Source organism: Trematomus bernacchii, unplaced genomic scaffold (assembly GCF_902827165.1).
Source record: "Trematomus bernacchii unplaced genomic scaffold, fTreBer1.1, whole genome shotgun sequence".
Lineage (NCBI taxonomy): Eukaryota > Metazoa > Chordata > Actinopteri > Perciformes > Nototheniidae > Trematomus > Trematomus bernacchii.
This window is the reverse complement of record NW_022987668.1, coordinates 1,202,944-1,217,632: the sequence shown is the minus strand read 5'-3', so window position 1 is coordinate 1,217,632 and position 14,689 is coordinate 1,202,944. Positions and strand designations below refer to the sequence as shown.

Here is a 14,689-nt window from a genome sequence, read left to right as displayed (position 1 = left end):
GAATCTGCCGAGTGTTAGTGGTTCTTGAACCCCGAGAGCAGGAGACTAAAAAGAGTCAAGGCAAGCTTATAAAAGTTAAGAGCATTTCATTACACAAAAGATGCGGTGGTATACAAATGAAATGTGCGCGTTGGTGGCTCCCCCCTGCCAGCTGTTTGGTCCCGTCTGCGCTGGGTCAGCTGGGAGCAATGAAGTGACTGAGACTGATCCTTTTCGTGGCTCCCGGTTCACAACTGTAGTCTTCTCCTATTGGCCGGCGTCGTGTCCAATGCAAATCCTGTCGGTTTCTGCTGCTGAATTACATCACTCAGATGTCTGTGGTCATCTAAACATTCCCTAATAAACCTCATTCCAGCGTCAATAAATGAGTGTTAAACCCAGGGTGTTTAGTGTACAACATCACGTTATTTCACCTTCAATTCACGGTTTGAAAACGTAGCATTTCGCCACATGCTAATGCTAACCGGAAATGACGAAATTCACCAGCGGAAAACCGGAAGTCACGTGTGAATCTCCGGTTTTTAGAATAAAACAGATTTAAATTAAATACAGTGTATTTCATTCAAATTACGCCATATCAACATTTATTTTAATTTCTAACACGAGTCAGCGCGTAATTATGCATAAAGGGATGGGTGGGTTTTAGGATCAAGGAGGAGCATACACTTATGATAAATTAAACAGTTTACATGTTAGGATTGAGTGCGAACCAGTTCATAAAACTAACCAACAAAAGAGCCCACGTGACTTCTTTTATCAGGGGGAAAGTGTACATAATTTTAATGACACATTTTTACATTGACACATTTTACATACACAGAAAGAAGAAGAAGAAGACAATAATAATTGCTCCCATCTTTAGGGAAACAGTGCATTGTGTCATTCCACTTTGTCAGCTACAACATGCAAAATAAATAAAAACGTATAATGGCCACTATGTGCAGAAGAGACCTGCCCTCCGTGTGCAGATGTGTGCAGATGTCTGTAAACTGGTGGCTTGTGGTCTTGATGTTCGCCTTGTGTTTGCTTCCATACACCGAGCTGGGCATGGGTCTCGCCTTAAAGGCCTGTCGTTCCCCTTTGACCTTAAAAACACACTCATTACATAAAATGGAGGACTAATAAACACATTATCAAATGGATGCCTGTTTAGATGCACTGCATGTATGTTCACCAAAGAGTGTTGATACTCCTGACACAATAGTGCCACCTTAAGGTAAGAATAAGACATGTGCATATTGTTTGGCTTTCTTTATTTCTCCAAAAAAGTGTGATAAAAGCCAATACAAACACCGTTAAAAGGAGAAGTGTATTTACAGGGTGTACTTTAACATCTAATACTAATTATACTGTCAGTGCATTCGCTTTATGATTTTAAAGAAAGCTTCTGAGAGTATCAATAAATCATGATACATTCGTCCTCACCCCGCGGTAGAATATATCAGCCATCCAATCAATTTATTTTACTTACTGCCTCCTGCACTCAGATAAAATGTTGCTAATGAAATTACCACCCATATCAAATCCTCTCTGAGTCAGGACACAAAGCTGCACAGTAAGCATCATTCTTGGTAAATAGCAGGTGAAAACATATTTCTGGATGTGTCTAAAATGGGCTATATTTGTTTGAAAAGTTAGTTTTTTTTTTATTCTGTAGTTATACATAACATCAACTCAATGGCTACATTTCCGTGTAATGCCAAAGTGACTAAAAAAGTCAAAAAGGTCTAACCTGATAGACAGTCTGTCCTCTCTGTTGGTTCTTCCTCCATCCTCTTCCTCCTCTGCAGGACTCTCCCTATGCTGGCCGATGTACATCCTCTCCAGCTCGGCCATGTTCTTCAGGTGTGCGCTCTTCAGCTCCTCCAGCCTCTTGTAGTACTCCTGGTTTGAGAAGTGGATGTGCGGCTCCCTTTGCAGACCGTAGATCTCCACAAACAGAGACCTGCGGACGCTCCGGCCCCCTCTCCCCTCCTCGCTGCACACTGAATCCTGATCAAACTCCTGAAAGGTCAGAAACAATCAATCGATCAATATTTACATTAGTCTCAGAGGGCTTTACAGTGACAACAGCAACCTTCTGTCCTTGGACCCTCGCAGCGGACAAGTAGTAACTCACAGAGACACCCCACAAATAAGTCAAAAAGAGGAAGTTGTCAACATGGAAGTATGAGGTTCTGTTTGTAAAGCAGACGTCACTTACATGAACTCAAGTGTGACCCAAGGTTTGATCATTGGACTGTACTCTTCAGCCTCACATTGAAACATTGAGTAAGAGATGTATCATCACTGAGGATAATGCATTGAGTTCATGATCAGCTGGCAAGAGCAGACACATTTTCACACACAGTTTTGATGGTTAATTGTTGTAAATCTGATAACTGTAGATTGACAGGAGCAAATGTGCAACCAGCTAGTGATCTACACTCAACAAGGTTGTGTTTTCTTTGTCATTTCAATAAGTCTTATTGAAACAGATGCATTGTTTGTCTTTGATATAATCAGTCTTGTCATGCTGCACTGCAAACCAGTCATTTCCTATTCAGAGAAACCTACAGACTGTGACCGTGTTTACCTAACCGCTTCATATTCAATCCTTTAACAAGATAACAGGACTCTCCTCTGAAGGGAAAGAGAGATATAATGTAGACATAATGGTATGAGGTTCTGTTTTTGAAGTTGTCTAAAGTAAACAGGGTTGTGTTCTTTGTCATTTCAATCACAGGCATAGATTGACTTTCTGTAAATTTGGTTTACACACGCTCTTAACTTGATGCAATGGATACATTCATTACCTATTTAGGCCTCCTTCACACGGGAACGTTTGCGTTTATGCACAGTATGCGTATTCAAAAAAGTATTCCGTTCACATGCATTCGTTTCATTTAACGTGTCTGTTCAAACGAGACTGCTGGAAACGCTGTAGTACATATGCCGGGACTGTAAGTGGCGCTGTAACTTCCGCTTCCGCTGTAACTTCCGCTGTAACTTCCACAGCCTTCAAGGTTTCTGCGTAGTATGACTCATATTCTGAAAACAGAGTGTTAGAAAGAAACCATACGTCAGACCATGTTTGTTAACATTCCAGGTAATCTTTGTAATTTCAGGCATAGATTGACTTTCTGTTGTTTACACGTTCTTAACTTGATGCATTGGATACATTAATTTCCTATTTAGTCACAGCCTTTGACCTTTAAGGTTTCTGTATGTTATGACATTATGACTCATACTGTATTCTGAAAACAGACCATGTTTGTTAACATCCCTAGAAATCTTTGAGTATCTCTCTCTCTACCTTTTTGACCGAACAGCAGAAAAGTTATGGATGCCAACATGTGAAGAGTGTGTATCTTTGTTCTCATGAAAATGTAAATGGTGTGGCATGTGTCAAATATGTAGCTAATAATTAGCGACAACATTTTATTGTGTCATTAAATATATGTCGGAAAATAAGTTTAAATCGTTTTATTTTGTCTAAATATAGTGAACATGTTTACAACAAAACTCCATCTAAGTCCATCAGACTTGATTCATCTTTCAACCGGTTACTATTACCAGCATAATGTTAATAAACCAAGACAAGTTTCTGACCTTAGTCAAATCAAAAGGTGGAAGAAGTACTCAGATCTTAAAGCATGGAAACACGTCACAGGAGAGGAACAAAATGCAGATATGAAACCTGAAAATGAGCGTATAGTATTTCCTCTTTTCCATCCATCCATCCATCTTCTCCCACTTATCCGTGGTCGGGTCGCGGAGGTAGCAGTTCCAGCAGAGAGCCCCAAACGTTCCTTTCCCTGGCCACATCAACCAGCTCTGACTGGGGGGTCCCAAGGCGCTCCCAGGCCAGCGAAGAGATATAATCCCTCCACCTGGTCCTAGGTCTACCCCTCGCTCTCCTCCCAGTATTTCCTCTTTTATGTTCTTTAATAGCGTTTGATTTACTGTTTACATTTTCCAGGTGTGGACATATTAACATAACAAATGTTTCTTTGCACGCTTGCGAACTAAATATTAAACCAAATTATAACAACACTTGTTAATCTGTTTGCTTTATCAATTGGTAAATAGATTGTATTTATATAGCGCTTTATCAGGTCTTTACGACCGCTCAAAGCTCTTTACATACATCCATTCACACCTCATTCACACCTCATTCACACAGAGCAGTGCACCTTGCTCTAGGAACTAACATTCATACACACTCACACACTCACATCCATTCACACCTCATTCACACCTCATTCACACAGAGCAGTGCACCTTGCTCTAGGAACTAACATTCATACACACTCACATCCATTCACACCTCATTCACACCTCATTCACACCTCATTCACACAGAGCAGTGCACCTTGCTCTAGGAACTAACATTCATACACACTCACACACTCACATCCATTCACACCTCATTCACACAGAGCAGTGCACCTTGCTCTAGGAACTAACATTCATACACACTCACACACTCACACACTCACACACTCACACACATTCACACTGTTCGCCATCGGGAGCATCTCAGGGTTCAGTATCTTGCCCAAGGATGCCATTATCAGCATTTACTTATTACCTATCTGATATTTCCTCTGTTGTTTCCTGATGATTCGCAGTGTGTGATGACATTTGGTTGAGAGCCATTGGCCACAACCCAACGCGGTGAGTAAGAAAACAGAAGAAAGCATCATCCTCTGATGTCTGAATAATCTCTGTAATACTTCCCTCTTCTTTTAATATGAGCTGGAAAAAGTGAGAGTTTTATTCACCTGCAACGATAACATCGAGTAACAATATGACTCCAGGTCAGCAGTAAAAATGTATTTATCTTATCATGTCCTTTTGTCTCATAGTTTGTGTAAATAACAAAAAGTGAGCTTTAATAGAAAAAAAGCTAGTACAAAAACATGAAACTTAGGGGCTCAGAAGAGGTGAAATATAACGACCCGGAAGAGCTGAGAACAACGGTAGTAGAACAGGAAGGGCTCACGAAGAAAATGTAAATCAGACGGGAAAACCAGGAACTATGGCAAACCACACCACACCGGGAAGTAGGCACGTGCAGTGGATGTTGAATGGGCCTGAGTGTATATTTTTTATAACAAACCCATGACTAAGGTCTGTTCGAACACTGCTACGTGACAGTTCATTAATGCTGCATGCTATTCCAGTACATTCTTCTCATAACTACCTCCGCACTGCTGGCAAAGATGCACTTCCTCTTTCGCCTCTATTGCTCTTACCACCTTATAAGGCCATCCTGAGACACAGATAAGGTGTTAGACAGGTTTATCATTTAGTTTGTTTGCTTTATGTACACAGTCAAATCTGGAGTGTTAATTTAACACTCTGAGATAAGGACCATTTGTTCACTGGCTCAGTGTTAAAATTCACTCTTTAAGTGTTAAATGAACACGGTCACACACACACACACACACACACACACACACACACACACACACACACACACACACACACACACACACACACACACACATGCACACACACACACACACACACACATGCACACACACACACACACACACACACACACACACACACACACACACACAGACAATACATTCTATATCCTCACTGCTGTCAGTCACAATCATCTTTTCTGTTTCAGTGTGTTGAAAATGTCTCCAGGCGGAACTGCCCCGTGTGTATGGAGGTAATAAAGCATTATGTTGCAGTATGACAAGTTACGCAATCCATTACTTTCTCTACTATCCTGATATCATTTATTTTTTTTCTATTTACAGGATATTCACACGTCCAGAATTGGAGCTCACGTTCTTCCGTGCGGCCATCTTCTACACAAGTAGGACTCATTATTCTCTAAACACAAGTATCTCAGTGTATGGGGAGGGAATAATGCACATGTTTCAATATGTCCTAATTCCTGTTATACTGCAAGATAAATCCTTGAATGTGGGACTGGCACCTGAAGCTGTTGTAATGATGATATCATATTTATGTATTTGTTCAAAATGTGTTGTGACATAAATGTAATAATTATTGTCTTTGTTTACCTTCTCTGCAGAACCTGCTTCGATGACATGGTCAGAACAGGGTGAGTCTTGTAAATTGTTCTTCCTTTTTTTAGGATTAAACGTGTCTCGTCCCTCTTACAACTGACCAATCGCATTCTCCTAAACCTCAAACTATACGCTGCTTCTAATAAACATATCATAGAAACACGGGAGTTGTCTGACTGAAATACAATTAAGTAAATTACACTCCAGTTAAAATAAGTCAGCTATATTTCCAAAATCACATTGTACATTGTTTGCGTGAATGTCGATATATTTGAGCTGTAATTAATGTGCAATAATAATAATAGATATCTTCTTTTGTCTTCTCATGGAAGCATTGCACATGTATTTATTGAATAAAGAAAAATGATGTTTTTTCTCATGGTTTTCTCCTTCCAACTAAAATGTATGTGCTTCCAAAATATATCTTTCTGTCCTCAAAATGTCCCGTTGCCTTCTCAGGAATGAAAGCCGGATATATATATATATATATGTATATATATACACGTTTATCTTATTTTAAAGGGGATCTATTATGCTAAATCCACTTGTTCATGTCTCTTCTACATCAACATGTGTCCCATCTTCTTCATGTCTCTTCTACATCAACATGTGTCCCATCTTCTTCATGTCTCTTCTACATCAACATGTGTCCCCTCTGTGTAAAGAGATTCTGAAAGTTTCAGGAAAAAAGATTCTCTCACTTTTTGTCCTGATCCATTTATATAAAAACCTGTCTGAAAATGAGCTGATCAGATTTTGGCCACTTTATGATGTCATAACGATTTTTTGGCTTGAGTAACCATTAGCCAATCACCAACCAAGGTAACCCCTCCTAATTCCTTTCTTTATTTACTAAGTTAGCTTACCCTTTATTATTGCATGCCTTTTTTACCTGCTATGCTACTTGTGCTGCCACGGTACGATACTATAATACTTTATTGGTCAGATCTAGGGTTGCATATCGTTGACTTTATTACGATACCGATACCATTGAACGATACCGATACTCAACCGATACATATCGTGATACTTTCATGTTGCATAAGGAAAAAATTGAATCATCCTGCAATTACTCCCATGAAGCGCTTTATGATGTAGTTAACATGTCAAATGAATATTCAATTCAATTGTGGGACTTGGACCTTTTAGTACTGAACAAACACCAAATAAACACCCAATAAAATACATAATTTTACGAAGATCTGGTTTTACTACTGTGTTGTCCTCGGACAGATTTATTGAAAAAGATAATGACATTTAACTAGATTACATTTTCAGATGCTCATATAGCTCCATCATTAGCACCATTGAAACGAATAAAACACAGATTTTAGGAAATGTGATGAAAGTGTAGTCGGATATTTAGACTTGTGTTTGACAAACAACAAAAATTAGGGTGTTAAAAGTAGTAAAAAGTTGAAAAATGAAATAAATCAAGTCAAAATGATCAATAACAAATTTAGGGAAATAGAAAATAAAAATTATGATATAGAGAAAAACTTTAGTAATGTGTTTGACGACCAATTGACAAACATGAGGATGTTAAAAAGTGGTAAAATGTTGAAAATAAAACAAATAAAAGTCTTAATAAACTACTTTAAAGTGTTGTTAAAATAGAGTGAAATCAAAATGATGCTTGACAAGAAAATCGGATGTTAAAATGGTGAAATCCTAAAAATAGAAATAGGTAGAATAAAGTAAGTAAAGTCTAAATACAGTCAAATAAAGTAAACGATAAAATGAAGAAGATAATGATGAAAGATGACCAATTACCACCTTTTAGAGCTACTCAAATACACATCAAAGAGTTTCACAAGCAATTGATAAAAATGTGAAAATAAAATAGATTAAAAACAGTTAAGTGTTTTAATATAGGGGATAGTGGTGGTCTAATGGATAGTGAGAAGATCGGAAGGTTGTGAGTTCAAATCCCGCCAGGAACACCTCCACTAGTGTGCCCTTGAGTAAGGCACTTAGTCCTTAGTTACGGCCCGTCCACACAGCAGCGTTAAAAAAATCTTGGAGGTGGGCGTATCTGAAGCTTGAGGATTTTTTGCGAGCAAGGCACCAACAACCAATCACATGAATCTCCCGCCCGCGACATACGAAGCAAAAAAGCCCGAAGTAAACTGGATATAAACTCCCCAAACAGGCGAAAACATACCACTGTCTCTGCCACCTCCCTCCATGCCTGGCTCCTCCGGTTTATATCCCGGTAGGTAAAATAGGGACTGGTCATAAAGCACCGGGTGATTCCCTACCGCTAATTTCTCCTCCATTTTTTGGAATATGAGGAAATGACCAGCGGTATGTCTCTCCCAGCATACACGCGGTTTGATTGGCTAGCGCTTGAACTGTCAGATTTGCGTACACGGGATTTGATTGGCTGACGCTTCCACCTCAGCCTCAAAAGTTGAACATTGCTCAACTTTGAATCCTGAAAATCCTGAAAATCTCCGCTCGCCTGCCCACAATGCAGTTCGGCGAAAAGTGAGGCAAAGTGACGTCACCCCATTCAAAGTGAATGGGCAGAAGCGTTTCAAGATTTTTTAACGCTGCTGTGTGGACGGTCCGTTACTCCAGGGAGAATGTCCCTGTAATTGGTCATTGTAAGTCGCTTTGGATAAAAAAAAAAGCGTCAGCTACATGAAATGTAATGTAATAATACAGTGAAATAGAAAATAAAGACGATAATAAACAAAGAGTTATAAAGTACATACAGTAATAACCAGACTGTAAAGATGTATTTTGTTTAAAATCAGCAGAGTTTGAGTTATGTGGGAGCCAATGGGAGCTGAGCTCTCTTAAGGAGGGTATGAGCTATGAAAGCACTGAAATCATACATCTGTGGGGGTCGCTAATGCATTACCAACAACAATTATTTTATTTATTCTCTCTCTCTCTCTTGTAAATATCACCCGTTATTTACGTTATTACCTGGCTGTTATTGATATATTTATCTCCGCCCCTAACGTTAGTTTTACACACCCCCATAAAGCTCAGATTATAACTCGAACCCTGAAAATCAGATTTCGTTCAGACCCTCACAGATCCTCTGTCAGAAAGCAGCATGGCCAAAACACTTCACTTTGCCTCGGATCACTTGCTGTCTCCTCTGGGTTCTGATTCTGGTTCGGCGTGTAGAACTGGAACGTGACGCAAACAGGGACCCCGGTGAGAGCGGTGCTTAGAGGGACCTTTAGGGTGGGGGCTGCCGTGGAGAAAGGGTGAGGAAACTCTGGAGGGGGGGAGGCAGAGGCGTCCACATGTGGAAGGACGTTCAGGAGGTCAGCGCTCGGAGAAACGTCCACAAACAGAGGTATGTTTGCTGGGTCTTCAGGGAGGAGAGGGAGGGGGTCTGTGGAGGTCTGAGGGTCTTCTGAGAGGAGAGGAGGGAAGGAGATGAGGAGGGGAGGAGGTGAGGAAGGGAGTGAGGAAGGAGGTTCAGTCTCCTGGATCACGTTAGGTAGGGGTGTCTCTGTTATGGGGTCCTGTGGGGGGGGATCCTGGGAAGGGGACACAGCGGGGGACGTCTCCTCGGAGGAACTCACCTCAATGGACTCTAAGGAATCTGAGGTTTCTTCTTCTCCATTGAGACACATCTGTTGGAGGGTAAAAAGAAAAGATTTAAAAGAAGGTTTCAACCACAAATCATCATTTTGGTGTCAATTAAAGAGGACGTGTTTAGTTTTCAGGTTCATATTTAGTACGAATGAACAGAATAAGGATTTGTTTCTATATAAAAGCCCCCCCCCCCACACACACACAATACTACTACTTCTACTACTACTACTACTACTACTCCAACTACTACTACTACTACTGCTACTACCACTACTACTACTCCAACTACTACTACTACTACTACTACTACTACTGCTACTACTACTCCAACTACTACTACTGCTACTACTACTACTACTACTACTACTACTACTACTACTACTACTGCTACTACCACTACTACTACTACTACTCCAACTACTACTACTACTACTACTGCTACTACTACTACTACTACTACTACTACTACTACTACTACTCCAACTACTACTACTACTACTACTACTACTCCAACTACTACTACTACTACTACTACTACTACTACTACTACTACTGCTACTACTACTCCAACTACTACTACTGCTACTACTACTACTGCTACTACTACTACTACTACTACTGCTACTACTACTACTACTACTACTCCAACTACTACTACTACTACTACTACTCCAACTACCGCTACTGCTACTACTACTACTACTACTACTACTACTACTGCTACTACTCCAACTACTACTACTACTACTACAACTACTACTACTACTGCTACTACTACTACTACTACTACTACTACTACTACTACTACTACTACTACTACTACTCCAACTACTACTACTGCTACTACTCCAACTACTACTACTACTACTACTACTACTGCTACTACTACTCCAACTACTACTACTACTACTACTACTACAACTACCACTACTGCTACTACTACTACTACTACTACTACTACTACTACTACTACTACTACTACTACTCCAACTACTACAACTACTACTACTGCTACTACTACTGCTACTACTACTACTACTACTACTACTACTACTACTACTAGTACTAGTACTTACAGTAAGTCGTTTTTTACAATTTTATAGTTGAATGATTCAACTATTAAATCAATCAGCTATCTCAGGACATTGAGGCTATACATTTACAGTGGAGGAAACAAGTATTTAACCTCCTTCAGATTTTGTAAGTTTACCAACTTATTTTACAACTAAAAGCTCTTTTCAAATGAAGAGCAGGTTGTAACTGAGGCCCCGGCTCCACGGGAACGCATACGGCAAAACGCATCGGAGTAACGCAAACGCAAACGCAAAAAAGCTTCCGCCCACGCAATATACACCGGATTGTGTCAAGCTCCACGAGACGGCTCCGTTTACATCCAACCGCTGGAAAAGCTGCAGTACATATGCCGAACCTGTACGTGGCGCTGTAACTTCCTCCACAAAAGCAGCAACTTCCTCCACAAAAGCAGCGAAGAAGAATGGTTGTCATGGCTGCACTTCTGTTTATTCTCCTTGGTGGGGGCCGACGGAACCGGGCAGAGTTTTTCGCCGGTCAACGTGTGTTAAAGTTTAAATCTTCCGGACAAAATTATAAAAGTGCCGGTCAAAGGTCTTCATTGTTATTTATTGAGCTTTAAAACAAATGAATAACGACGATATAATGATATATAATCATAAAATACACGGAGCCTGTCTCTTTTTCCTCTCTTCTGACAGCGTCAGTGTCTGTCTCATGCAGCAGCTGATCCTGTAATGAGTGACCCGATAGTAAAAATAAACATATTTATAACTAGTTTAGGTAGTTTGAGAGGTAATTAAAATAGCTAAGGGTGATGATCTGACTTGAAGTGTGTGTTTTGCTCCTGCTGCATCACAGCTCCTGCTGCATCCTTAGCGTGTCTCCGTCCTGTCAGATTAGACTTCACTCGCGTTTATGTCCATATCGAGATAAAGATAAATAATCTGAATTCAGTGTGCAGTGTACTTTTGCGGGGGTGAGCAGCAGAGGCGGGGAGAGGCGGGGCTATTGCGTCGTCATTATCAGAAACAGATGACCGTATAGGCTACCACACGGCCCCGTTGGACCCCCCAGAGCGCTCCGTTCCCAGATCTATCCACCTTTGGACCCGTTGTCGTTTGCAGGGTCTGTTTCTACGTTTCCGTTATGGCGTCGTCTAGCTTAAAGGGCTATACGCATGAGAAATATGCGGATTCAACCCGTTTTCGTTCCCGTGGAGCCTAGGCCTGAGGCTCTGTGTGGGTCAGAGTCTGAGCGCTGCTCCTTCTCCTGGAATGAATCAGTTTGATAAGCCCTCCCTCTTCTTCCTGCTCTCAGACACAGCCAGCTCCACTCTGTATTTCCTGGTTCCTCCCCTTCAGATCCACACTGAGGAGGAGGGGTGTAACCAACATGTGGGTAAAGCACAAGAGCTGATAGGCCACATTCACTGCACACACACATGCTGTTCAGATAACCTGTCACACTAGTTTCAGTTCTCAGGAAGTGAAACTCACACACTCGCTGCTACTGAGAGGTGAAATGGCGCAGAAAGGAGTTCAGCTGGACCGGGAAATCTTATCTTGTCCCATCTGTCTGGATCTACTGAAGGATCCGGTGGCGACTACCTGTGGACACAGCTACTGCATGAAGTGTATTAAAGGCTTCTGGGACGGAGAGGATGAGAAGAAGATCCACAGCTGCCCTCAGTGTAGGCAGAGCTTCACACCGAGGCCTGTCCTGCTGAAAAACACCATGTTAGCAGCTTTAGTGGAGGAGCTGAAGAAGACTGGACCCCCACCTGCTCCTGCTGATCTCTGCTATGCTGGAGCTGAAGATGTGGCCTGTGATGTCTGCACTGGGAGGAAACTGAGAGCCTGTAAGTCCTGCCTCGTGTGTCTGGCCTCTTATTGTGACAAACACCTCCAGCCTCATTATGAATCACCTGTCTTTAAAAAACACAAGCTGGTGGAGCCCTCCAAGAAGCTCCAGGAGAACATCTGCTCTCGTCACGACGAGGTGATGAAGATGTTCTGCCGCACTGATCAGCAGTGTATCTGTTATCTCTGCTCTGTGGACGAACACAAAGGCCACGACACAGTGTCAGCTGCAGCAGAGAGGACTGAGAGGCAGAGAGAGCTGGAGGGGAGTCGACTAAACATCCAGCAGAGAATCCAGGACGGAGAGAAGGAGGTGAAGCTGCTTCAGCAGGAGGTGGAGGCCGTCAATGGCTCTGCTGATAAAGCAGTGGAGGACAGTGAGAAGATGTTCACTGAGCTGATCCGTCTCATGGAGAAGAGAAGCTCTGATGTGAAGCAGCAGGTCAGATCCCAGCAGAAGAGGGAAGTGAGTCGAGTCAAAGAGCTTCAGGAGAAGCTGGAGCAGGAGATCTCTGAGCTGAAGAGGAGAGACGCTGAGCTGAAGCTGCTGTCTCACACAGAGGATCACAACCAGTTTCTGCACAGCTACCCCTCACTGTCAGCCCTCAGTGAACCTACACACTCATCCAGCATCAACATCTGTCCTCTGAGCTACTTTGAGGACGTGACGGCGGCCCTGTCAGCAGTCAGAGACAAACTACAGGACGTCCTGAGAGAGGAATGGACAAACGTCTCACCGACTGAAGTGGATGTTTTACTGTCAGCAGCAGAGCCCACCACCAGAGCTGGGTTCTTACAATATTCACAGGAAATCAAACTGGATCCAAACACAGCAGAATCACGGCTGGTATTATCTGAGGGGAGCAAAAAAGCAACACGCATGGAACAACATCAGTCTTATTCTCGTCACCCAGACAGTTTCACTGGAGGTTATCCTCAGGTCCTGAGTAGAGAGAGTCTGACTGGACGTTGTTACTGGGAGGTGGAGTGGAGAGGGGGAGCAGTTCGTCTTGCAGTCGCATACAAGAATATCAGCAGAGCAGGGAAGGAAAGTATATTTGGAAACAATGACAAATCTTGGTCCGTAGATTGTAACCAAAACAGTTATTCATTTTGTTACAACCGTATCAGCACTCCCGTCTCAGGTCCTCAGTCCTCCAGAGTAGGTGTGTACCTGGATCACAGAGCAGGTATTCTGTCCTTCTACAGCATCATCTCTGAAACCATGACTCTCCTCCACAGAGTCCAGACCACATTCACTCAGCCGCTACATGCTGGAGTTGGGCTTTATTCTACTTATGGAGACACTGCTGAGTTTTGTAAACTCAAATAGCCTGAAGTCATTGGAGGAACTCTTCTACTTCTTAAACTCACCGTGTGTCCATCAGAGCTGATTGTCCATGTCTTCACTGTGCAGAGATCAGCTGTCAATCAAACATGATGGGATGTGCTTCAACATCTCCTCATGAGTTGTTCTGTAAATGTTGGACTTTCTTCCGGCTCCTTCCTGTGTCTGTTTAGCCATGGAGGCTGTCTCTGTTCAGGAGGATCCTTGTTCACCTGAACTGATACAGTATGTACACTTTGCTCTAAATATTTGTTGGATATTTCTTTATGTTGTTGTTTCTCTTGTAATGCACGAGTCTTCAGGAGAAAGCAGCAGAGCTTCTTTTATTCAAATGAGTTCCCCAGATGGTTATAACACTTATTTCATCATAAAATGTTTATTTAAAATGATATTACTTACTGTCCTGATCATAATCAATAAGTACATCATTTATTATTCTCCTGTAAATAGCTTAGAGTCTTTGCTTGGGTAATAAATTATATAATAGTACAGTTATTTTTTTGCAGACTAATTGTTGTTGTTGTTATCCAAATAGAAAGTGGGTACTCTGATGTTTTATAGAACATAACTTATCATGATAATAATCAATAAGGAAATCATGTATGATTCTGTTTTGAATAGCTGAGATTAAACACATTTATGCAACAAGTCCTCCAACTCATACGACCAAATAGGTCGTTTGTTCAAGCGCTTAATACGACCTATAATCACGTTTTAAAGTTTTCGCCCTCTAGTGCTCCCGTTGATTGCAAACGTTACAGAGGGTCGTTTATTCACAAATAACCCTCTCTGTAAAATCCTAAATTGTAGGATAGTTTGGCCATTAAAACGCTTTTTGATTAGAT

At 41.5% G+C, this 14,689-nt stretch overlaps 1 protein-coding gene and 1 long non-coding RNA gene across 2 annotated transcripts; both read left to right on the top strand.

Moving 5' to 3' along the window:
* Positions 1-5,624: 5,624 nt before the first annotated feature.
* LOC117487270 lies at positions 5,625-6,073 on the top strand. Its single transcript, XR_004556361.1, has 3 exons — positions 5,625-5,671; positions 5,763-5,821; positions 6,044-6,073. It is a non-coding gene; the product is annotated as an uncharacterized LOC117487270 (long non-coding RNA).
* A 6,020-nt stretch (positions 6,074-12,093) lies between these two features.
* On the top strand, positions 12,094-14,339 carry LOC117487254 (tripartite motif-containing protein 16-like). The gene has a single exon (XM_034135940.1). The coding sequence runs from the start codon at positions 12,159-12,161 to the stop codon at positions 13,827-13,829; it is 1,671 nt and encodes a 556-aa protein (XP_033991831.1). The 5' UTR covers positions 12,094-12,158; the 3' UTR covers positions 13,830-14,339.
* Positions 14,340-14,689: the final 350 nt, after the last annotated feature.

What these genes read in the sequence shown, in the direction of transcription:
- LOC117487254 (XM_034135940.1), top strand. Translation starts at nt 12,159, where the DNA reads ATGGCGCAGAAAGGAGTTCAGCTGGACCGGGAAATCTTATCTTGTCCC.